At 47.0% G+C, this 26,206-nt stretch overlaps 1 protein-coding gene and 1 pseudogene across 1 annotated transcript in view; one reads left to right on the top strand and one right to left on the bottom strand.

Moving 5' to 3' along the window:
* The first annotated feature begins 942 nt into the window (after positions 1 to 942).
* On the top strand, positions 943 to 2,022 carry LOC144167155 (uncharacterized; annotated as a pseudogene).
* A 19,080-nt stretch (positions 2,023 to 21,102) lies between these two features.
* LOC144139027 (uncharacterized) overlaps positions 21,103 to 26,206 on the bottom strand; it is a 281,828-nt gene continuing 276,724 nt past the window's right edge. The window contains exon 5 of the mRNA XM_077671522.1: positions 21,103 to 24,785. Within this exon, the coding sequence (XP_077527648.1) occupies positions 23,587 to 24,785 (1,199 nt within the window). The 3' untranslated portion in view covers positions 21,103 to 23,586. The remainder of the gene's footprint in view (positions 24,786 to 26,206) is intronic.

Here is a 26,206-nt window from a genome sequence, read left to right as displayed (position 1 = left end):
TGTTTTGTAAGGTAGTATTGTTTTGTGTAAGGTAGGTGGCCAGGCAGTGGAAGTAGTAAGCAAATATATCTACTTAGGCCAACTAGTGGGCCCGGATCCCAACCATGGGGCAGATATAATTAGAAGGATAAGAATGGGGTGGAGTGCATTCGGTAGGCATTCTCAGATAATGAATGGCAGCCTACCACTGTCGCTGAAAAGAAAGTGTATGACAGCTGCATATTACCGGTACTCATTTACGGGCACAGATACGAAGGCATACTAAAACGGTTAAACATAAGTTCAGGACGACTCAGCAAGCAATGGAACGGAAGATGATAGGTGTAACGTTAACGGACAAGAAGAGAGCGGAGTAGGCCAGGAAACAAACGCGTGTTAAGGACATACAAAAAGAAATTAAGAAGAAGAAATGGACGTGGGCAGGGCATGTAATGCGAAGGCAAGATAACCGTAGGTCATTAAGGGTAACAGAATGGATGATTAGAGAAGGCAAGCGTGGAAGGTGCCGGCAGAAGGTTAGATGGGCAGATGAGATCAAGTTTGCTGGGAAACATTGGTCGCAGTTAGCACAGGACCGGGATAATTGGAGGTCTTTGGGAGAGGTCTTTGCACTGCAGTGAGCGTAGACAGGCTGATGATGACGATGATGATGATGACGATTGTTTTATGTAGGGGATTTTTTTTTTCCCTTTTCATCTGCCTACACAGTGCTCGCCTGGAAAATGCGTTCGCAGAGCGGTAAACATCAGTTGCTCCTTCGTTTTTCGAAATGGTAGCATGCGGTCGCACGTTTTCACTGTACTAGTTGTCTTTTTTCGTGAAGCGTGTGTAGCGAAACTGTCAACGCTGTGTCAGAAGTGAGTACAGTGAGAAGAAGTACTGTAATGACGACGTAAGTGCGCCGGTGCCAGGAGGTGCGTGTGAAGTTTGCAGGCTGTGACAATGCCTGAGCATTGTTGCGTACCGTAGTGTTGCGGGAACTCTGATGACGGTGAACACGTGCGTGTCTTCACCTTCCCTTCGGACCCACCAAGAAGGGCTCAGTGGACTAATTTAGAGCTATCCACCACGCTGGCTTCACTCCAGCAAAGCGGTCGGTGGGAAGGAAAACATCCCTTTGACTGTCGTGGTTACACCTGCCTCAGCTGCATTGAAAACGCTGCGGGCAGAATGTTGCGAGATAATCGCGTAGCGCTGCTTTTTTTCAAACTGCCTGAATATGTTAAGTCGTAGTGAAATAGTATTGCTGACGTAGAGTTCGCGCAAAATTTATAAGGAATTCTTCTCATTGTACTGCCACGCGCCTGATGTCTCGTTTTTGACCTCCTGAGCTTTTATTGTGTTTTTTATCGCAGGTCTGCGAGCGCCACTGTAAACCAACAGACATGACAAATACAACAAGGTACATGGATACAACGACGAGCAAAGTAATTAACTACCGCTCAAGCTCGTACGGCTACGACCCGATGCAGTTCCAAGCATACTTTCCGACTGTACGGATATCTTTGTGCCCCAAATGCGAACGCGTCTCGGGAGGCTCCAAATGAGAAGAGGACGCGCCGAGAGGCAGCTGCGTTACAAGATGCCATCAGCAAGTCTATTGAGATACACCAGGCGGAAGAAGACAAAAGCGAAATTGACAACTTTCAGGCACTGTTATGAGTGCCCACCATATACATCAAGGTTTCCAAATTCTACGCGGTTATTTCGCAGCATGTCTATATACTTTTCCTCAGTCTAACTGTCGATGGTGGACCAGCAATCAGAAAGTCAGTTAAAGTCACCGAAGACCTCTCTCTCAAGCTATATTTTCAAGATGTCGGGGTCTGCTCCAAAACTGTCAGTAAAGGCCATCAACCCATTCAACATGGAAAGGCAAAATGTTAAGCTTGCACTGAAGGTGAACCTACTAACCATAGCTGTCCTAGAAACATGCGGTCAACGCTATGCACTGCAGCATGCAGCTGGAACAGCAGAATTTTCAAAGATTGTCGGGACCTGGTAAAGGATCGTTCATGTGAAATCGCCCAGCGAAGGACGCAGGCTTCGTGATGATCTGCATCACGAAGACTCTCATCGCTGAATAATTGTGTCCAGAAGTTGAATTCCTTCAAACCATCATGTAGTGACCTGACCTCTAAGAGGTTTGGAAGCTTGACAATGGAATTTTCGCTCGGGAGACCCCAGTGCCTTGCGGCTCACTACGGAAGAATTGGTGAACATCATCAGCTATTGCCTTGAAGACCTTGCATTCGACTACGTACTCCTGGGGAAATTCCAAACGGACTGCTTGGGGGAACGATTTGGCAAGTACAGGCAGCTTTCAGTGGCGCAGTACGATGTATCTATCAAGCAATTGTTCGAATCCCAACGCAAGCTGCGGCTGCAAAGAGCCCTGGAGCTTCCAGACATCTATTTAGGGGCACCTGAGTCAGCATTGATAAGGCCATTCTACAGAGCTTCAGCATTTCAGTAAATGACAATTACTTTGAAATGAAAGCACAGAATCTTCCAGCTATAACATACGTGGCCGGATACTGTGCCCATGCGGCACTAAATGCTTGCATGCACTACGTGTCGAGCAAATTTGATAGAAGATGAAGAGATCACAACTGAAAATGCAGGGATACTAGCAAACATGAATCGCGGAGGGCTCAAGTTCCCCCAGCCTCCAGTAGTAAATGGTGTAGTTACTGGTGAAATCTCCTGGACAAGTTGCGAAGTAAAAAGTATGCTGCGAAGTTCCATTCTCTACCAAGCCAAAGGCAAGCCCTTTTCACTCTGGCCCCCAAACTAATGAAAGATGATGACAGTTTCGATGAATGTGAAAGTGGCAATAACCCTCATTTGGTTATGCATCATATTCATAGCCCAGCACCAAAACCTAGGTTTTCAGCAGCACCAGCGCAGCAGACATACAGCTGCACTGCTGATATGTCTGCTGATAACTTGTTGAAATGTGAGTAATTATGCGATTGGTGCAAGCCGCTTAGGGAACCATGGTTTCCTAAGAAATCTGAGCGGGTTAGCGTAAAGAGTTATAAGTCATACTGTCCAGTGTAGCTGGCTAGTATCATGACAGTACGACCCGGATACTAAAGGCACAGCCAATATACCTTCGATCCTTTAATTGATACCGCAGGCATCGAATATTTTAGCGGGCGGATTAGCTTTGCAAACGCTCCATACTAAGGCTTTTTGACAATATATCTGCTCAAAACGGGCAACGTCGAAATCACTATATTTTCATATTTAAGGGATTTGTGGGGCGGAATTATCGTCTAATTAGTGACCGGCGCCCCTAGTATTTCGACTGAATATCTCTGACCCTTAGCCATTTTACCTTCAAGTAAACCTAACTTTGCTGGAGCCCTCTGGGGCTCAGCAGAAGTCTTCTTGTGGCCCTTGACTGGGGGAGCCGTGCTCCCCCATTTGTACATTAAGTGGAGCCATCGCTACCCCTGCACCCACTGTTCCGACGTCCCTGTCAGCTTTTGATGTGGTGTTGATATACCCTGGACGGTCTTTAGGACCTTGCTGCTCAGGCGGATACCCCGTTTACCAAATTGGTGACAGAGAAAGTCTATATGTATGGTTGTTTCGCGGAACACGCACTTTTTTGCATTGAGTGTAATGCGTGTTTTCTCGAAGCTTTGCAGCATTGCATGAAGCCTATGATCACAATGTTATGTTCTTCCCGGCGTAATGTAAGCTGGCGGCCAGCCGAGCCAGCTGACCGTACGAAGGACACGTCCAGACTCAGCGAAGTCTAGCTGTTCAGGCACGCACGCTTGTCTACAGACGGCACGCCATCTGTCGGGTGGCGGGCTGCGTACTAGACTTGGCTATGTCCGACTATGGTGCGGTGGGGGCCCCAACACTACGGCTCCTGCTGTAGCTGGGACTCGTCTCGGAGAGGGGCATGTCGCGATCGTCATGGTTCCTGCATGACAAGCAATGCCTGCTTCTACGGCGATACGGACTGCATGAGCGCCGATTTTTTGCCCGTGTTTTGCTACGTTCCTCATGTCGTCGGAGCGCGGGGCACTCCGCGTCACTACCTAGGAGTCCAGAGGACTTGCAGTTTTGACAATATGGAGTCTGGCCAATATATTCAGCCTCAGGATCGCGCTCCCTTCTGCATTTGGTACAGGTGCTTAGGGGTTAAAGATATGAATCCCGCTTTGCCACGGCAAGCTCTAGGAGCAAATCTCTGATTTCTTGAAGCTTCAACTTCTATCAGTAAAATTTCTTTGGAAACTCTTCAATCGACCTTAGCAATGCGCCTTATACTGCCCCGGGGCACCCGTAGTTCTTTTCAAGACGCTCCAAACAACGTTCGAACCCGTTGCGAGGAGGAGGAGGAGAAGGAGGAGGAAAACTTTTATTGATATCAAATAAGGGTACTGTGAGTGGAGTCCTTAGTCCAGGACCCCAGTAGAGCTTGCTGCCGCCTTCGCCCTCTCGACGAGCCGAAGCTGACGATCAGGATCAGAGCTGGCCAGCTCTCGCTCCCACTGCTCTAAAGTTGGATTTTGTATTGTGTCTATATTCTTATTATGTTGACAAGCCCACACCATGTGATATAAGGTTGAGAGCTCTCCACAGTGAGGGCAAGTGGATGTATACATTGTAGGGAATATAGCGCGAAGCCTGCTAGGGTGCGGCAAAGTATTGGTCTGTAGCTGCTTAAGTGAGGTTTCTTGCTTTTTTGTGGGGGATTTATGGCCTGGCGGGTATATCTGTCGGGAATGTTGAGTGATATCTCTGTACGTGACTAATGGCTGGTTAACCCCCTACTGATCTTCTTGTGGCCCGGCCGGCTAATTCTGGGGCACTCGTGTTAGCGACGAGGTTTCGAAGAGCGACGAGGGACGGGGGGATAGTGGATAGAGTGACGGGGGGATCGAGGATTTGAAGGGCGGTTTTGGAAATTCGCCCATTGATATAATTTCTGCATGCTCCCTGTGAGTCTGAGATGACAGTCATAGCTTCAGTTTGAGTGATGGCAAGCGCGATGGCTGTTTCTTCCGCTTGCAGTGCATTGGTGCGTGTGTCAGGCTCGTGAGTGTTCGCGCCATGTCGGTGAACACTGCCGTCATAGCATGCTCTCTGGCGTAGTCTGCCGCGTCTGTGTACACCACCCTGCTTTTTTGCCCATATGTCCTTTCTATATAAGTTTTCGGCTCTGGCCGTTCTTCAGCCCTCAGGTGCTGAGGATGCATATTTTGAGGTAGGGGGAAACTCTGATGTTTTCTCTGATTTTTTCGGGAATGTCTTCCATGGCAGGCCCCGAATTCACAACCGAATATCCGAGACGGCGCAATAGGTAACGGCCAGCTGGAGTGGTGGCGAGTCGTTCCTGCTGAGCGGTCAGGTGGGCTTCTATGAGCTCGTCTATGGTGTTGTGGAGTCCAAGCATAAGCAGTTTCTCGGACGATGTGCTTATCGGTAGTCCGAGGGCTTGTTTGTAGGCCTTCCTGATTAGTGCGTCGAACTTATTGCGTTCAGAAGTTTTGAGTATGGCATAGGGAGTGATGTAGACAATTATTGATACAACGAAAGCTTGTACGAGGCGAATCGTGTCTTGTTCGTTCATTCCGTGCTTCTTGTTTGTGATACGGGGTGATTTGAATGATCGAAGAGTCGAGTTTGCGGATCACCTGAGAGTTGGAACAGTCTTCTTGAAGGATCATGCCCAGAATTTTGATGGAGGGTGAGGGTTTCATCAGGACCCCATCTAATTTTATTTCTATGGTTGTCTTAGTGTCGATCTTGAGTCGAGGTCTCTACTGCACCAGTAGGAGTTCTGACTTCTGAGGGGCGCATTTGAGGCCACAGTTTGCTGCATAGGTTCGGACAACGTCTGCAGCCTGTTGTAATTTGTCTTGCATTTCGCCTTCTGAGCCTTTCCCTATCGAGATCGTGATGTCGTCAGCATATGCCCGCCGTTGAAATGGTTATTCTTTTTTGGCCAGACAACCAAGGGTTGATGGCTGTTGGACTTCCAGCTTATCTAAACGAGCGTGTATCTGCTTAACGATTTGTTGATGCTGAGCAGATAGCCGACTTATTTGTGCCGACAGACTGTGATATTCTTCACTCATACTATTGGCAACTTGGTCGAATGCTTGTAGCAGCTCAGCTATAGTCCCGGATTGTGCCATGTCTGGTGCGCTCGAAGTTGGGGAGGAAGTGTTTGATTATGGGGCAGATTCTAGATTGCGTTTTTTGTCGCTGGGCGGAGTGTTTGGTTTAGCCATGGTTAGAGCTTGTTACTGTGTTATTAAGCATTAAAGAGTGTGTAGCTCAGCGCGTAATGCTTTACTTTCCTGTTGTAGCTTTGCACAATCACTACAGGGTGTTTCAGGGGGGCGAGCAGTGGGTGTGAGAAGGTTGCCCAGCTCACCTGATTGGTATTGTTTCCCGCGTTGTTTTCGAAATGGTTGGCCCGATCAACAGGTGACTTGGATTTTGAACGGCTCCGATTAGAGCCGCTGCGGAGACCCGGGAATACCTGGGACCTGTACCTGGCCTGGTAGCTTGCTTCGTTGCCCCTGGACTTGCTTCTGGATGTTCTGGTGATGTCTTCCTGTCATGGTGTGTGTTCGCTCTCCAACTTCTTCCTGGGTATATAGGGCTCCTTGAATTGTTGCTTGCACTCCTTGTCGGCCGTTCCGTTGCGATATTGTCGACATGCACTGATCAAAACCTCTTTGCCTGGCCTGATGAGTTCCGACCAAGCCTTTTGATCATCAAATCCAGCTCTTCCTGCTGAGACAGATCGAGATTCCAGATCTAACCTTTAAGTAACAATTTCCAGGCGTGATAGCTCTGAGGTTGGTCAGAAATTTTGGTGAGGCCAGAAGAAACCAGATCCCTCCGACAGAGAAACGTCATGATGCCAGCTAACTCAAAGCCCAAGTTGTGCGGGGCCGGAATTCCGGGATGTGCGAGGGCTTTTGATCGGGTTGCGATGTTGGCAAGCACCCTGTAGCCGTGGTGTGAAGCACGATATATGACGGGCATTGGTTGCTAGACACGAAACACGCCGGCAGGAGATGGTCCATGGCCTTGCCTGTTTTCCGACGTAACCCTGCGTGCACTGCATGGAGTGTGCATGAACACTCATTGCCATCCTGCTCCGCAGCTGCCTTTAAAACATCCGCCTGTTCCTCAGCAGCTGCTGCTTCCTTCTCATGATACTGAATTTCGAATTCCCCGTCAAGCTTTTTCATTCACAGTTCCATAGCTACCACCTTCCGACCGAAGGAATCTCCCATTTGGGCAGCCTGTGCCGGGGTTTGACTAACAACCATGCTTATTGTAGAAAACTTCGTACACTGTGATGCCGAAGAAGCATTTGAGCCAGCCGATGTCATGGGCTTGGACATTGCCTCCTCTCGGCGATCGAGTTCCTCCTCACCGCCGTGTTCCTCTGCGCCCCGCGTGGTCCTTCGCCGACAGTAACAGCTCGATCTTCGCCAGTCGTGCTATGAAGCTCGAGTTGGCAAAGTTCTCAGAAATAGCAGTCGTAATCATGAAAGTGCCGTACATTATTACTTCAGTTATGATGTTCATTAATTGATTTAAAATGTTTTTATTCAAAAGAAAAAAGAGGGAGGAGAGAAGATGGCTATACTCCACTCAAGCCATCACTGCCAGGCAGGATCAACGCTGCGCAGGGCGCCCTGCCACTGCTCCCTTGACATGCTTGACATGCTTGACATGCTCTGTCCAACCTATGAAACAGCCCGTCGCGGCTCACTTTATAATTTCCTTGAACCTTAAGCTAACTTACTGGCTGGTGGTGGTGGTGGTGGTGGTGCCAAAAGAGAGGCTCATACCCACTCAGGGGGATTGGCCAGGAAAGGGGCGCTCACAGAGAGAAATTACAAGGTAATTAAAGAAAGACATTTAAGGAGGTAAATAAAATATTAGGGAAATATATACAGAAAAAAAAACTGCTCAAACATGAGACGTAGCATCAGGAAGTGTTGAAACCAACATAAAATAAAATAAAAAAATAAAGGAAAGAAAACATGAAAAGTACGTAGAGAAATAAAACAAGAAGGGAAGCTGGCGAAGGAGAGGCAGTGGGCGGGAAGGCACTGATAGTAGCGATCATACACGCAGGGATCTTTTTGAGGGAAGCCCGGCATGGCCTGGGGCTAGCACGGGAGACGGCCAGATTCCGAAATGAACAAGTGCACGGCGGAGCAAAGATCTGCGCGGCTAAAACCCAGTGCCTTCGCCCCGAACGATAAGATCAGAGGAACAGACAGTGGGAAGGCCAATTTGTTAAAGCTGTTTTCCAAGTAGTCGCGGCCTCGCGCCAGCTTCACAGGCCTAATTTTTATGGCGATGCTCTTTTTGGTGGATTGACTGGTCAGCATCGCAAACGTTTTGAAGCCTTGCTATATTTTTGCTGAATTCCTTCCGTCCGATAGAAACGTTCCTCTAGAAGGTGGGAAGCTGATTAGCAAGTAACAATATGAACCCACCTTGCCGTTCGTTGCCTTTGCTTTGTGGTGGCGACTCAGTGCAATGCCGACCATGCAGTACCGTCTTGGGCAAACCGTCGATATAAGACTTCCAGTCTTGACGTATCCTTTGTATAGGTGAACTGGATGCTTGCAGCTGAAGGCGGCAGACTGCACTTTTAAAGCGAAGCTTTAATGGCTAATCGAAATGAAAATCCAGCGGTCCTGTGTACCTGAAACCATTTTTTTCAGCAATTAACCCAGAAGCTCGGAAGTGCGAAAAGGTGCGAAGCCAGGAAGCGGCCAATGCAGGATATGGGTTCTACAAACCACGCAAAAAAAACTCTCACGTCTACCACCGGTTTCGTGTACCGCCTTCCAGTCTCATGCGGCGCGACCTATGTTGGCCAATCCCGACGCTGTCTAAATAGAAGACTGCGGGAGCACAAATGCAATTTAGGAACAGATAAGAATGCCGGCCGGCCATCTCTTAGCGCATGTCAGTTCTTGTGGGTGCTCATCATACTTCACCGTTACCGACTGGACGGTATCGCGTCTCTCTCTCTCTCTCTCTCTCTCTCTCTCTCTCTCTCTCTCTCTCTCTCTCTCTCTCTCTCTCTCTCTCTCTCTCTCTCTCTCTCTCTCTCTCTCTCTCTCTCTTGTGGGTGTGTGCGTGTGTGTTTGTGTGTCTGTGTGTGCGTGTGTGTGTGTCTGTTTGTGTGTGTCTGTGGGTGTGTGCGTGTGTTAGTGTGTGTTTGTGTGTGTGTGTTTGTGTGTGTGCGTGTGTGTGTGTTTGTGTGTGTGTCTGTGTGTGTGTGTTTGCGTGCGTGTGTGTGCGCGTGTGTGTGTGTTTGTGTGTGTGAATGTGTGTGTGCGTGTGCATGTGCATGTGTGTCTGTGTGTGAGTGCGTGCCCGAGCGCGCCACATCAATTTGAGGGGCTTGTTGAATGAACACTGAAAGGAAAGCCGGCCCACGAGAACGGGCGGAGTGCACTTAAAAAAGTAGTTCATTTTTTAGTGTGGAAATTGAATTGCTTTTATCAGTTTCAAGAAAAGAAGCAGGTGGAGAAAAGCATGCTCCCCTGGTGGGACCAGAACTATGTGCTTCGGAAACACTTCAGATGCTATGTCAAGGTCGTGAGTTCAGGTCCCGCCAAAGACCCTGTTTTTCTCCACTTTGTCTTTCAATCATTTCAAAAGACATGCCTGTTTCAACCAGATAAAATGACGATCTACTTTCCCTAAGTCTTCCTCGGTGTTCTAGAGGGCGGCCAAAGAGTCGGCATATCCCACATTACACACGTGCGACTTCACGCCATGAACGCGGTCTTTAGAGGCGTCACAAGAGTGCTCTTGCGGTAGCTTCCGAAAGCAGTGTATGGTCGCCCTATCAGCCCTATCCTGTCTTTCCAGCGCCTACAGGTGGCGCTGTGGAAAACGGTAATGTCGAACCAGACAGTGATCGGGCCCCCGCCGTAACATGCGCGCCAGCATTTGCAGCGGCCTTAAAGCCCGTAGCTCCGCTAGAAACAATTCCTTTCCTGAAAAATAAGCACCGACATATACGTTGCTGAATGCGAGACAACATTCGATTCGTTTCTGGTGCGGCGTAAAGGGAGCCGCGTGCGAGGCAATCCGCTGTGCATGGTCTTGCGGCACGCAAGGGGTTTGAGAACAATCCGGCCTCACTGGGCAAACAAACTGCTATAGCATGTGCAACGCAAAGTTTTGGGAAATTATTGAAGTGTTTATTATACTCCAGGCGTGCTAATTTTTTTTTCCTGTATGCATGCTAAGCAGAAGATCATGAGCTCTATGCGCGGGCGATTTGTGCGTATTGCGGCGTTCTGCTTGGGTGCAGTAAAACGTTGTTTTGACTTTGGGCAGTAAAACCACGAAGACGAAGCTGCCATTACGTCGTATCAAGTGGCAAGCAAACGAACATGATAGCATTATATGAAAAAAATACGAGCCTTCGTATTTACACGCGCGCGTAGCATACACAAGCGTGGGATACGGAAGCGTACATTAAAATACAGCCTGCACTTTTTGGCTTGTGATAACTAATTTACAAGAAATCTCCCGGCTGAAGTTACATTATGTTGATTTGACTGGCGGTTAGGTTTTTGAGTACGTCGATGCTTATCACCAAAACAAAAACGAGGATTACCAAATTCATTCAAGAGCTTGCATTGGAACTACCAGACCCAAAGTTATAGTTGTTGCTAAAACATCTCGCTGTAACATAATTATTTATACTATTCAATCATTAATCAATAAACGCAACATGACATTCCCTTCTCGCCTTTGCGTGCAGAAAGTTTTAATTTGTTTCGCAATTGAAAATAAGAGCAAGCGAATTGAACAGCCCCTGCTGCTCTTATGTTTGGAAGCAGTGGAATTCAGCCAATTTAACAGCGCATAAGATTGATTGACACATTATTCGGAAATTAATGCAAATAGTATCCTAAAAAGACTATCACAAGCTTATACACAAAGCCTAGAAAAGCGGGGCCCTCCCTATAACGCAGAAATTAGTTATGGCAGCCGTAATTCAGTAGACAATAATTTAAGCACGACGTACGTACGGGTTGGGCCAAAAGACGCATTTTTTTCCGCAGAAGACACCGATAAGGTCCACAACTTTTTTTCATTTACCTGCAGCTTCTATAGCTTCAAAAAAGTTGAGAGAATATGAACGCTCGTTTAGCCCGTATATTCCGATCATTTATAGGGCATTGCAGATTACTATGTTTCTTTCGCATCTGGGAGGCCGCACGGATGCCGCCGGCCGTCTCCGCCAGAGTGACCGGTCCGCTGATGACCGTCACGGCCGGACTGGAGGAGCGGCGAGCGCGCTCGCCGCTCCTCCAGTCCGGCCGTGTGACCGTCTCCCTGCTTCGGGCAAATTCCGCGCGGCGTCACCAGCGTCGCTGGAAAGAGCGATATCTGCTCTTTCCAGAATATTCGCTTTTTCCCGCCGTCGCGGTCAGGACGTACGGATGAAATGCGTGATTGCGGTTTTCCTTTCATGCGTGGAGGCTACATGTACGTCGGCGTCAGCAGCATCCGGAAAGGACTGTCATTCTACCAGGGGCGGTATTCTCGTAACTGTCCCTTTTGAAAACGTCCCTTTTGCGTCCTTTTCACCATGGCGTACTTCCGGTCAAGCAGTGGCCTTTGATTTAAATGCCGTAACTGTTCTTGCAAACGCGTTTTAAAGAACTAAAACCGTATCAGAGTATTTTTTTTACTTAACGCGATGAATTTTTTTTTTTGTTGTTGCGACGTTGAGAGTTTTCACCGCAAGGGGAGGAACGTCCAAAGATGGCAGCTTTCCTCCATGGCAGTTTCCTTGTGACAGTGAAGTGTAAACAATGCTGCGGCTACTCAGTTTTTCGCGGTTAGACTCCGTTTCGAGGTCGGTGACAACGCCCGTGCATCAAGACAACCGCCCAGTTACGTATTTTGGCATCGACGCACTTGTGGCATGCCGACGCGAGCTTTTCGAAGGACCTGGAATGGTGCTTTACGTCGTTGACATTTTTGTGGTGCTCTACGAGTGAAAAAATGTGTTAGAGGGGGGGATTTTCGATTCTTAACGACGTACCTGTTGCGCGAGAAGTCTACAAACGTTAAGCTGGTATGTGTATGCGTAAAGTACCAATAAAAGGTTATAAATGTCATGCAGAGTGCTTGTGTAATTTTGGTCGTCTGCTCGACAGCTATCAAGCTCGCATACGATCGTTTATTCCGATCAAGGGACTTTAGTGGCGGCGTATGATGCACTGGCTCACCGATATCGTTTTTTCTCTACCGACGGCTGACTGGAAGCCACCGGTAGCGAAGAAACGAATGTCGCATAACACCTGCTCCTCGACACTGAGCCCGCGAGTCCGCCGACCAAGTTCGGCCCGGAGCTCGTCGCACAGCCGCCGCACGGTCCTTTTTGAGAGGCGGAAATGCTGGCGGAATGCTTCTAGGGGAATATCGAACGCGTCTACATTTATTCTCGACCGTTTGTTCCGCCGGCGAGCCAACAACAAGGCGATAATCGGTGCATTCATGACTGCTTCCAAAAACCATCTGTTTGAAGTTCAAATCGCCTGGTCGAAGAAGCCGCGGTCAAACGCAGTAGCGGCAGTAGATCCATCGCGCTTGCGTTACGACACATCCGGTTGTTTGCTTTTAGCCAATCAGGGCGCGCTTAAAAGGGACACTTTTGAAAGGGACGCAAAAGGGACAAAACACGAGAATACCGCCCCAGAGCTGACACCTACACAAACAGACCTGAGATTGAGTGACGATGGTCATGGTAGTTTGAGGTAACTATAGTGCAAGTTCGCGCAAAAGAATCACCAACAAGCGTTCTGTATATATATATATATATATATATATATATATATATATATATATATATATATATATATATATATATATATATATACATATATAGCCCACTCATAAACTGGAGCTAATTTAAAGCAATTACATGCTTCTGCAGTCCCTAAAGATTGCTTTATTACGTTTTACCTGGGGTTATGTTCCATTACGCCAAAACACAGTCGCCTTAATTCGTCAATACGTGTTACATATTCGAAACTAGCAAGAAAGCCTTGACGTGCGCCGACACCGCATAGCCTTCCAGTGGCCTTTGCATTTCAGTTGCCGCAGCAGTGGAGAAATGGGACGTTCTAGCTACATTATTCGGCCAAACTTTTTCACAGAAGGCTTTGTGCCTAGGCAAAGTGCCCCATAAATTGAGAATGCAAACTCTAAAATTGTCCGTCAAAACGCAGCTGCGGTGTTCGCCTGCTCTCGTAGCACCAATACTTTCAGCATTTATACCCTGATTGTATAGGCTGAGATACGTTTTGCAACACCATATGAGCCCGTGACGATTTATAGACGATCTTCAAGTGCATCCATCTCCTTCCGTACCACAAGCTAAGAGATTTCGTTTTTTACCCACTCACGGGGGTTCAAGTTCATTCCTGTGGAGCTGGTTCTATGTGTCAGTGTTTCCGCTCCTTGGACAGATTCGCGGCGTTAGATTTTTTGTGTTCATGTACAAGGCCATACAGCAGAATTTATACTTCAAAGCACATATGGAAGGCCTTTGCTCTTTAATTCAGTGAGTTGCCGGCACTGCCGGAATTTGCGGAATTTTTCGGAAACGAAAGCGAAGAAAGCGATGCGAATGCGACGTTGCAGCAAACAAGTTGTTGATAAGTATCGACAAGCTTTCGCCTCCAAAACACGTAGAATGCGAAAAGGCCGTTAGTTACAGACGGCAGCTCAAATCCTCACCGGTAAATCCACCTGATTGGGTATACTGTTAAGCCGATATTCACTTGTAATATGTGATTCCTAAAGTTTAGCCTTCCTACGTGTCAATCAACGTTAACCCAGTTGTAGGTGGCGCTGTGTGTACCGGCTGTGGACGTGGACCCCCGGACACGAGGGACTGCCGGGTAACGAGGCGGCGAACAGGCGAGCGTGCGACTTCACTCACCACCCCCCTGTGACTGACGCCTTACGATACCCAAGCACTACTACGTACGGGGAATACCTACAAAATACCAGAAAAGAGCGGGCTACATATCCAATCCCGCATCGCGAACTAACAGCAAGTGAAGCCCAGATGCTGCGTAAGATTCAAACAAACACCTTCATACATAAATCTCGCTGGGCGAAGATTTTCCAACAACGGCACCCTGACTACACGGAAGACTGCAGGCTATGCGGAGAGACTGCTACCCTCTTCCATGCCACGTGGGCCTGCCCACACCTCTGGGCAGGGGCCGAACACCAAAAGAACCCGCCACTGACTTCCCGTGAATCATGGGAGGCCGCCCTCGCCAGCCCCGACTTACAGATCCAAAAGGACCTAATCAGCCGGGCGAAGACGGGAGCAGAAGCCACTGGAGCCCTGGACAAAGGGTTCCACCTATGATTCTTTCATCTTTTTCTCCCTTCCCCTTTCCTCCATCTTTCCTTCAATAAAGTTTATTCAGTCAGTCAGTGGACATTTTCTATACCTGGACTCGTGCCACTCTACAGGCACCACGTAAGTTCACTCTAACCACAGCATCACTGGGCATATAATGAACACAGTGCCTCCCACGCGACCCTTGTCCGTTAAATTTAAGCGGTGCGGTATCCCGCCATGGACTCTGATCCAACTTTCTTGCGAACGCTTCGTAGCTGTTAACATGATGTCGATATTACTAAAAAGTTATATCGCAATTGGCCGCTAAGGCGGCTCTATCATTCCACCGTGAAACGGACAGCCCCATGCTCGTCTGCCAGAATAAAGCTGCAGTGTTTTCAAGTTTCATTCAGCTAACTAACCGAAAATTATGCTAAAAAGCAAACTACCAAAACTAGTTTAATTCTTACATCCATTTGAACTGCACCAAGGTCAATCGTGTTTCTTTCTTTCTTTCTTTCTTTCTTTCTTTTTTTCTTTCTTTCTTTCTTTCTTTCTTTCTTTTTTTGTAATGTAGTCACTTGGCTACGCTGTCCAACCACACACCACAGATTGGAAGCAAATTTTTCGGTGTATGTTCCCCGGAAATGTTAAAGGAGCCATGAAGAGAAAATACAACTTTGTTTAATTTGAAAGGACTATAATTCAGTATCTCACTCAGGTTCATTACAGCCACAAAAGATGTTTTTTTAACGAAAAAAAAAGCAAGAATTATTTAAAAACTTTCAAATTTTGCGCCTCAGTGACGTGTTAGGAGCAAGAATGACGTCATACGGGCCAACAATAAAACATAATTTTCAGTGCGTTAACTGCACGTTAGCATTCAGGTGATGCGGTCAAATGGAACTAGAGGCACCATTACTTACGCCCAGTCATGTGTCGTCGCGATAGGTGAGTTAGGCGGCCGCCAGTCGCACAAACAAGGTTCCGTGACGTCATAAAAAAGTTGCGGGAAATTGGCTAGGGGGTCACGACTGCTTCACACGTTTTCTTTAATATCTCCGTTATTTTTTCGAAGATTGCGATGATATTGGTATCATTGTTATCGGGACTAAGCAGTTTTTCTAATAAACCCAACTTGTATTTTGTCTTGGCTCCTTTAAATTCCGCAACAATTTTTTTTTCAGAAACATCGCTACACTGCCCAGCGCTTCGGGAAAAGATATCCGGCTGACCGGCAAGCTAACTCTAGCCGAAGTTGTTGAGATAACGGCCAGCAATGAACAAGGAACAAGTCAATGACGGAAGGCCTCCAAAAGGTCCCGATGTCGGCCGACACGCGTGTCTTGCTTCGCTTACTCTTACTCTTCGCTTACTTCGCTTACAACGAAAGGCTCGGTATCGTTGCGCGACAGATTTCGAGGGTCTTCTAGTGCTACAAAAGTACACTAATCCATACTAACACATCACGCGAATACAGGCTCCGCGACCCATGCGGGCTTCTTTGCTTGCTTCTGGCTTGCTTATAAGCTTCTTCTTCACTTTCACATTTAACGTGATACATTCTTAGGCTACTCCCCGGCACTTTCATGTAGGCACAAAGCATTTCGAATGATCTGGAAGGTCGCGCATTGCTGTGGGCACTGCGGTCGCTACGACGCGCGGCACAGGGATGAGCGCGTAATTTGAAATCCCCCCGACTAAATCGGCGTGGCGGCCCTGTAGCCACTGCCGTTACTACGCGATGTCTGTGTGTACTGTAAGGTGTCTTCATTTTGGCTGCACTCGCTAAACTCATTCAGGTAGTGAAGCGCTTCCCTCTTCGATTTTCCAGTGCAGCGCGCGACACCTGCACTTTTCTCTTGGATTTACCGACGGTGCAGAGTGTGCATGATGAGTTTACGGCTTTCCCTGCACTTCCCAGAGAGGAGGTGCAGAAGCAGAAGACGAAAGTGCAGGATCGGTTCTTCAGGGGCGGCACCTGCGCTGAACTAGTCGTGAGCTCTTGCAGAAAGTACAGGCCAAATCGAAGAGACCTGTAGACGCCGCCGTTGCCAGTGCCAGAGTCCTTCACTCACTGCATGGTGGGGGATGAGCGCATAACTTGCTTATAGATGGAATTGGATCGGATTGGTATATCAAGCGGTGTGACGTCACAGAATAACCGGAAGTTGCCAACAGTTTAAGAGACATGTGCGTTCGGGTGTGCTAGATACGTTTCAGACATCACACACAATAGTCTACCTGCAATTGGAGGAATATTTATACACTCAACGGCGTCTCAATAAAAGTTTATCTGTTGTAGTTTATCATTCATAAGCATGACGAAAGTGTTGATCGTGCATTGCTTTCCTCTACAGTCTGATCTCCCTTATTTGACGGAATTTTATGTCTAATGCTTGCGCAGCATCCTTCGGGTCATCAGTAATGGGGAGTGGCAAGCTGTATGGTCTGTGTGCACTTGTCTCTCGCCTTTGCTTCAATAGCTTATCAACGGGGTTTCTTCACCATTATATATATATATATATATATATATATATATATATATATATAGTTACAGAAAGATAGGTCGGCAGTCTACAACGCCAAAGAAGGCATAGGGGTGTTAGGCTTTTTTTTTCTACTACAGTTAGTCAAGTTAACATTTTTTAACTATATGTAAGAAAGAAAGAAAGAAAGAAAGAAAGAAAAACACGTGCCCAGAGTGGGGACCGAACCCACGCCTTTCGAAAGGCGTGGGTTCGGTCCCCACTCTGGGCGCGTGTTTTTCTTTGCTTCTTTCTCATGTAATTAATAAAAAAAATAAAGTAACGTCACTAACGGTAAAAAATAGTCTAACCATTCCCCTATGCCTTCTTTGGCGTTGTAGACTGCCGGCATTTCTTTCTATATGTATGTATATATATATATATATATATATATATAAATTAAAAAGGATGATTATTTCGACATACTCACCTGAACTGAAATTGTTTCTCTGTCCACTTACGACACGATCTGAAGTTTGCAGGAAATTACCTCTGCACACTGAGGTGATTACGGATTTCACCTTGGGACATCATGCTGTGTTTCTTACCCCCTCATCATCATGTATATTTAAAAACAGAATTTAATTCAACAGTTCAGAAACCGTGGGACGACGTGGTTTGTGGTTCGCTATTTGTGGTAATGGCAAATAACCATTGCAAGTGCATTCGGTGAGTTTCAGCACCAATATATTCAATTGCAGCGCCTGAAAAGGTCACCACTACTTCCTCAGTACTCTGTCACAATTTTGTGTTTTTATTTCTTGCATGTGACCGACTAAAATACACCAGTACTAACATGCAGAGCCAGGTGCCTAAATATTGAGTGATCAGTGCCTCGACTCACACGCCAAATGGCACTAGTGGTGGGGCCACAAGTTTTCGAGAGGTAGAAGCAATAGGAGGGGGACACGATCTCTCAGAAGTTGGTGTCGAGAAATCAAATACCTGCTGAATATAAGGAAATAAGGTGAAGAGTACGAAACGTTAATGGGTGCCAACAATAACGAAACATTCTCTTAGGGGTCTTTGACCCCCCCCCCCCCTTCCCCGTTTTTTCTTATCTGATGGCCCAGATCAACTTACTACAGAACATCTGTAGGGTCCATGCATATCTTTATTATCTTATTCAATACAAAACAAAACCTTTTCAACCATCTTTAAGGGAGCAAAATACTGTCGCAAATATTTTGTGATCGAGCATTCGATAGACGTTGGGAGGTCAAAACAAAAGACACAAGTTGTATGTGAGTTCGCATGGTTACCAACTTTACGCAACAGCTGTTGGTGCCGCGGCATTCTGATTCGAGATTTAGGCCGAGTTGGCCATTGAATATAATCAGCCGGCATGGCGGAATATTTTAGCATTATTCAAACTATGTCAACATCAATAACGTCACTGCATTCCAGGCATCCACGTGAAATTTGATTCCCGGTACGCACACCATAGAAACAACGAATAGAGAAATGGCTTTAGTTTTACTAACCCACTCTGCTTCAGTAGACAATACGCAGTGTTCAAAAAATCAGGGTAGAACAGCAAGGAATAAATTTTCAGTCTAGATCACGTCAGACGACACGTTCTCCTGTGGTTTCTTTACAAGCCAGCATCAAAATTTGCACCACCCCCTTGACCACGCGAACTCGTAAGTTAAGCTCATCTGACAAATGCAGACATTTGGCCACTTCATTTATCGCACCTTCGAGTGCGACTATCCCCGACATGGAATACTTTAAGCTCATTTTGCGACAATGTTATCTTTTGTGTTATGTCTCAGAACATAATAACGGATCAGAAATGTTTTCAGGTGGCATGGCTTTGTATCAGGCCGTTTAGAGAATGCCGATACTTCTACAATAATATTTCCAAAATTGTTTTCAGAAGCGCTCATTTCAAAGTTTTAGACCGGTTTTTCAGATGGCCGAGACAATTCCACTGTTGACTGGAGCGCCTAGTGACAACCCACAAAGCGCGGTTCCACCATTTTGTACAAAAGCCATCCTAAATCCACATACATAAAGCCATTAAGCTTCAAAAGTGACAAAGTCGCCTATATCAGGCTGCTATGTTCATGGCGATATGTTCATGGAGCCATTGCACTCCGAGAATTGTTGAGTTCATTGTGTCGTTGAGGTTGCATGTTTGAACATTTGGCAGTGGCATTCAAAGTACCACCCTCCCGCAGATCCTCGTGCGCTGTACTGTGAGCACAGCCTTTATAGGTGACTTTTACGTTTTATTCTTTATCGCAAATTCTCTGTAAACACACACATGTTCCAGAAAAAGGGGGGTTCGTAGTCACAATTACCCTTTTGTCACCTTAACCAGACACGCGAGACGTTTAATCTTGAACGTTGTTTCTAAACAGGCTAATTCATGCAACACTCTTTTGTTGCATACCATGCGACACTTATCCATAAGGATGAAAAAAATCGAGTTATCTTTTTCGTCGAGGAACCGTCGCTTGTATAAACAGAGTTATACACCGGTAAATAGAACCCAATATTTCCCAGCTAAAAATTATCCACTTTTTTGGAAAGCAGTGACCATCTACTGCCCCCCCTTTGACACACTCTCCCGCCTCAAGACCCCCTGCAACCATAAACACATCTCTCATTATGGACACTCTTACTGCAGTCCACCTCCCTCTAATTCCCAATTACATAATTCACCAGACGCAATGTTGTTCTTCTGAACCATATTTTCTTTTTATCTGTCCATTTCTACCTGCTTAAATTAAACACAGTGACAGGTGCAAGTCTGCCTACCACAGTCTCTCCAAATACATCTTCCTGAAAGACGGGTAATATTTCACAATTCTCAATCTGTTCCCCTCTTAAAGCTAGCTGTCAGCTAATCTGTGAATTACTCAACAAAAGGACTCAGTAGGCTCATGTTGCCTATGGCCTGTGCTCACCACAGCTCATTTAGCTCACCACAGCTTAAGCTCACCACAGGCCATTTATGGCCTGTGGTGAGCTGAAGTTTTTGTTGCACATTTGTTCGGCACTGAGCAAGTTCAGTTTCAAGTCTCGCGTCACATGAAGCCAGTAACTTCATTGTGAGGGTGACTTCCCCGTGCTAATTTTTTAAAATCAAAAACAGTAGAGTAGCAAAAAATGTTTGTCAAAATTAAGTATGACATTTACTTAAGCTCGCGAAAGGCCTGTACCAATCACATATATACATGGGGGTAATGGTGGGTAGAAAATTGTAGAAAGACACTCCTTGGCGGGTTTGTAAATGAATACCGAAAGTTTCCATGCAGGTGTGAAGCTCGATCCCTCGGCACACAAGAGTGCTACAGAGGTTTTGAAGGTGTTATAGTGACATCATGCAGGAGACGGGTAAATCCTAAATTTCTTGATTTTTGATTTGATCTTTCATCCTGCCCAGAATTCTTATCGGCCATACTTGAGACTACCAGACATAGCTGAGTGGTCTTGAGGAGTTGCAATGAAGAACCATCGAGAGAATAGTAGGCAACAAAAATAAAATATATATGTGACTGATCAACGTTTCAATACCCGTACCCACTTTCGGAACACATTGTAAGCCCGTCGAAAGAAGCATCAAGGAATGCAGATGTACAAAGTGCCCATTACTAGACTGTACAGGGTCCGTACACGTTTTCTTAATGAATTTGAGCTAGTGAATAATACGAGTTCACCAACTCATATGTTATTCTAGTATTAAACATATGACTTTGTTTTACTTGGTTTTTGTCGTTAACTGGCTTTATATCTAAAGTTTGGTATGTCGGCATGCATTCCGGCTCAGCTAAATGCCATCGTGTACACTTCACCTAACGCTTTAAGATATTTGAACACTTCGTAATACCGGACTAGAAACATTTAGTAGCTCGTGATAGCAGGAAAGAAAACTAGTATCTGGCCACGCCTCTCCGTGTTACCGCGAAATGCTTCGTAATCGTGGGTTAAGGCTAGACCCCAGAAGAATGAGCCTTGAAAGATTTCAATGTACCTCAGTGCTCCAGTAAACGCGTGAAGTGTGGTTACCAGTTGCAAACAATTATTATGAGGCGCACTTCCATTTCAAACCGCACCTGCAAGATGCCACGAATGACAGTTCGTGTACGTCACACATCTTCTACGACTGCATACAAATGTATCCACCCTCCCTTTCCAAACAACAACTGCTAACCAAGCAAGCAAAATCTTGTTCTAGGGCATGTTTCATCTGTTGCAAAACACGAGACTGCATTGAAAAATAGTGATACAAAAACTGCAATGGAAAACGCCCTTTCAAGAACGCCTTATAACTAATTATAGAGTTAAAGCTCAGAAGTTGGCTAATGCAGTAAGTATAATAATGTCAAAGGCTCACAATTCTACCCAATCAATGTAGAGCAATGTCAAGGGCAAATTCAAACAGCAAAGTTTTGTTCATGAGTCCTCCAGGTAAAAGGAGTTGCAGCCTAGGGCACCCGCAAAAGGGAGCAGGTGCTGCGACTTGACTTGAGGTCGCAGCTTAGTTTCGTAGTTAACATTGGTGGAGAGGATCATTTAATTTGCGTATTGTTTAATGCGATTCAACATAATCTTTGCATTACTTTTTTAATTTCTCACGGGTAAAAGTTTCCTTTCCCCACACCCCTGCACTCCCCAATTAGGGTTTCCTTCCCATTGAGAAAATTCTGCGGGCGCCCATGGTTGCAGCATACAACTTGTAGATCAGAAACAGCTAGCAACACGTGCAACATTTGAATACAACGAAAGGGCAAAGGTACACAAGACTTGATCAGTGTGCGAGTGAACAGTTAATAAGTGCCTCAAAAGGAAAACACGCAGATAGCACGCTGCATGCAGTAGATACAATTTTAACCACAAGGCAAAGAACATGAATTGGCAACTTTGATCCCACACTCAGAGACACAGCACTCGCGTTGCTTATCACCATCAGCAAACAACTGAACCGCATGCAAGCACATCACGTGTCCCTTGCATTACAATCTTTCTGTGGGGCACACATATGATTGACAATATTTATTTTCACAAGGATAAGTCACGAAGTAGGACAAACCGAGCATCACACATCCTTGCCGTGAACAATAACACGTTTGGCACTGAGTTATCAAGTGACGAAACAAGAATAGAGCTTTCAAGGCTCGCGCAAAGTCTTCAAAGAGGGTTTTAGGGATCAGTGACAACTTTCTGAATTATGACCATGAGTCTACAACCTTAACGCTGCCACCTATAGTAGCAGCTCAAGGGTCACACCCGCCACTGCGTCGTTCTACCTGGTCAGTGGAATGACTGTGGTACCTGCATCATAAAATGCATGGCTATCCTTGGGTCAATCACAGCAGAACTCACCGGATGGCGGCTATGCATTCCCTGCCTATGTACACGCTACACCTCTCAGTAAGCACTGTCCGCTTCAAAACATACTTGGGGAGCTTACGGCAGCATAGTGCAAAGCAGCATAGTGTAAAGACGAAACCGCAAACGTACACTGCAAACATAGCGGCCCACAGCTCATACTTGCAGAAACATACTTAGAAACAACCTATCTGCACAAAAACTACTTAACGTCAATCCGAAATACACTTCTGCTTCGTGTTTGTTTCTGTCTCATGCTGCCGGTCTGCTTTTTTGCAACCGTACTGTTTCCGACATTTCCACAACTGGAGGCCACTATGCAGTGAATGCATTTATCAGTGCACATTCTTATGGAAAGAACGCAATCTATTCTTTTTTTTTTCTTTCTGAGCATGATTCTGCAATGAAGAAATCACGGCTAGAAATCTATTTTGTCGCCACATAATAGATTTCGTACAAGCATGGTTTTTACTTTTTCAATTTTGCTTTGACCGAATTGTCCGCGATGTGTATCCGTACTTGTGAACATCAGGGCTCTTAAAAGGAAATGCGCGTTTTTGTTTTATTTTCACAGCAGCGCACCACTTAAATACTACGCGCGAAGGGTGGTAACAAATTTTTATCTCGTTCTCGCATTCTTATGAATAATATCTAGAATCCCTTTGAAATATATCAAGCCTTTTACGTGTTTTCAGCTGCGATCTTACATGTTTGGTGATATTAACCAGTAACGCGTGCACTGGTTCAAAACACATGCCGAACACGTTTGTGCGACTCGACCTGCAATTGTACTGCTCACCTGCGTAGCTTAATTGAAACCGGCCTTACCGCAATTTCACACTTTCTGATTGCCAAATCTTTGAAAATATCATCCGAATTTAACTTTGCATAGCATGTTGTTCTCTGGCCTTGTATAAGCAATTCAGTACACTGACATGCAAAACGCTCATACGTACCATGAGCTGGGTTTTCCCCTCAGCATAACTTTAAGAAGTTTAGGGCAATCCGACTTCGCCAAGAATTGTTGATAGGTTTGATATCTGAAAATATTGTCTCCTCAGTACTTCATTATCGCTCTCCTCACGTTCCCCTTCTCCCGGCTAAGCTCATGCACTCGCCTATGATTAAGACAAACACTTACACTGATCCCCACTATTACGATAGATCAAAACACCTTCGAAAAAACTTTCAAGCACAGGCTGTAGCACACGCTCGGCCCGGCACATTTAAGAAGTTGGGGTCTCGCATGCCACAGCCACGCGCCTTCTCGCAACACACGAGGGAATGGCCCGTACACAGCTGTCAGAACATCCAGCGCTTTTTCGCCTTGACCGAAGCCGCGCTGCGGGTTCCAGCCATCCTGTCGAGAAGCTCCTGGTCAGCCAGCGGCAGGACAACACACATGAACACCTGGCCCGTGCGCGCGTCGGTGGGAAACATGCAGACAGGGGAAAAAAGTTCTCCCGCGTCCACGAAAGCACGTATCTTTGCGTACAGCTCCGGATAGCCACCGCTGAGGTCGACACCCCTCATTTCAAGCTGCCTCACAACGTGACGCAGCCCTTGCAGGCGCTGCTTCTGTGGAGGCAGCAGGCCATTGGATCCGGCCGTCACTGGCGATGCCACGGGTAGGATAAGTGTCTGCACGTCGTCTTCGGGCAAAGGCCCGCTGAGGCGCAGCTTGACCGCCTTGACGACCATCTCGCGCGAGATGGCTCCGGCTCCGGCCGGGGTGACCACTTCCTGCGTCACGCACACGGCCACCAGGAGAACGAACTTGCGCTCGGGATCGTACTCGTCGCACAGCGACCGCACGCGAGAGTACACTCGCGCTCCCATATCGTGCGGCTGGAGGTCGTCACGGGCAACGTAGAACATTTGTCCACGCTCGCCGGCCACACACCAGCCGCGCTCGAGAAACTGGGCGGCCCTTTGCGCCCCCTGGAAGACGAGCCGAATAACGCCGCGGCCTCGTGAGAGAAGGCCACGCTGCGCGCATACCGAAAGGTGCTGCCGCGAGACCTGGTCGTGACGGATCTTCTGGAGGACCTCCTGGCACAGGTTGGATATGCGAGTCAAGGCGCAGCGCTTCGCGTCGCGGTGCCGGTTACGGCAGGCTCGGCTGCAGAAGTAACCGTAGCAAGTGGGGCAAGTGTGAACCCTGATTTTGCCTACGCCCGTCTTCGGAAGGGGCTTGTGGCAGTCATTCCATTGGCAGCGCAGCAAGGCCGGCGAGGAGCCTGTCGCGGGGGCGGCGGCTTCGGCCTTGTCACCGCCGCCACCACCTACGGCGACGGGACAGGCACCCACGGTGGCGAACATCGCATCTTTATCCGACGTGGTCGTATCGGTGCCGTAGCTTTCTCTTGGCGTAGCGGTTACATAGAATCCGGGTGGAGGAGGTGCCTCGGAGTCCGAGTCCCCGTCACCAGTGCCATCGTACGCTGCGCAAAGGTCCCCCGTGCCGTGCTGTTCTCTGTCCCACTCGTCTGAATCGGGCCCTGTGAGAGGCAGTTTTGGTTCAGGAAAGGGAGCAAGAACATTGAAGGAATTGTGTCAGTCACCATCCGCAGTTATTGACCCAAAAAATTCTCCTGCTGAAAGCAGCTAGGAGCGACAGCCTTGTAATGGACGTGGTAGCAAACACGTCATTGAGGTCAGGTGAAACCTACATGGAGTGCAAAAGTAGTTGTACACATATGTGAGTAGCGAATGCAGGTTAAAGCCAATAAAAAATAATTAGGCGAACATCCACCAACCCTTCCCTTTTAGCGACCATGGTCCTTCTTGGTCTAGGTAACCGTTTAAATGTCTATTTGTCTGTCTGTCGGTCTGTTTGTCTCTCTGGTGAGGCTGCTGGTGAGTCTGCTCACATATAGGTCACTGACTCACTTGTGGATCAATTCCGCCGTACTGGTGACTCCCCAGTGACGGCGCCTTTCAGGTGTTCAGTCAATTCCCCGATGGGCCCCTGAGGTCCCCACCATAATCACTTATGAACACCCTAATGAAGTACAAGCATCGGCAACCGAGCGTGCGACGTCCGTAAGTTGCTGCATTTGCCACTGACGTTGGAATGGTGTCACACTGTGGTGCGCTTGGGTAGCAAGTTGGAATTAAATCTGGTTTATTAGAAAGACTACAAAATATAAAACTGACGGCCACATTCAAGAAAAAATTAAACCCAATTCCACTCAGTGTGAAATTTTCTGGGAGAGCAGAGCTGTGGTTCTCTTGCGTAGCCTCGAACATCAGCGGGCGCTCGCCCGAGGACGGCAGCGCCTTCGTCGTACAAGTTCTACGGTTCGCGCAAAGGAAACGGAAGCTAAACGTCAGCGGCAGGAAGCTTCCTCCCTTTTTCCTTACTGGATCCCGCCCCTGCGTGGCAGGTCTGGGAACCGGTTTCTGCAAAGCCTCCGGCGGGTCTGGGAACCTGCTCCTACCCCTGCGTGACGCACGACCTACAGCAGACTTACGAAAAGGCTCGACCTACTGGGCCTAGGGGTGTTAGCTGGCAGCGGCAGAAACGTCATCGTTTCGAAGTGATTTGCAGTGAGACAATCGTTACGCGGTCATTTTTGCCTGGCTTAACTGGCACTTAACATTTAAGCTTAACACTATGGTGCAGTCATACATCGTTTTGAAGCAGCCAGGATTACTGCAGGAGCCCTGACGGTACAGGTGCATGGTCGTTTAGTGAAAATTTATTTCATACATTTGAATAACCTAATTCCCATTGAACTACAGCTCAGGTTCTAGAGCTTATAATTTATGCCTTAAAACTGCTTTACGAGTTATCAAACAACTCCCATTACTTCTGCCTGCGGCCTCGAACGAATTCACGTTGGACAAATAGTTAAACAGGACCTAAATATGCTTCGATTACTTCATCTGAATAATTACAAAGGGGTAAATAGCGATA

The sequence above is a fragment of the Haemaphysalis longicornis genome, unplaced genomic scaffold (assembly GCF_048455015.1).
Source record: "Haemaphysalis longicornis isolate Haplotype H1 unplaced genomic scaffold, Haemaphysalis longicornis Haplotype H1 scaffold_1, whole genome shotgun sequence".
Lineage (NCBI taxonomy): Eukaryota > Metazoa > Arthropoda > Arachnida > Ixodida > Ixodidae > Haemaphysalis > Haemaphysalis longicornis.
The sequence above is the reverse complement of the archived record's forward strand: the minus strand, read 5'-3'. Positions and strand labels throughout refer to the sequence as shown.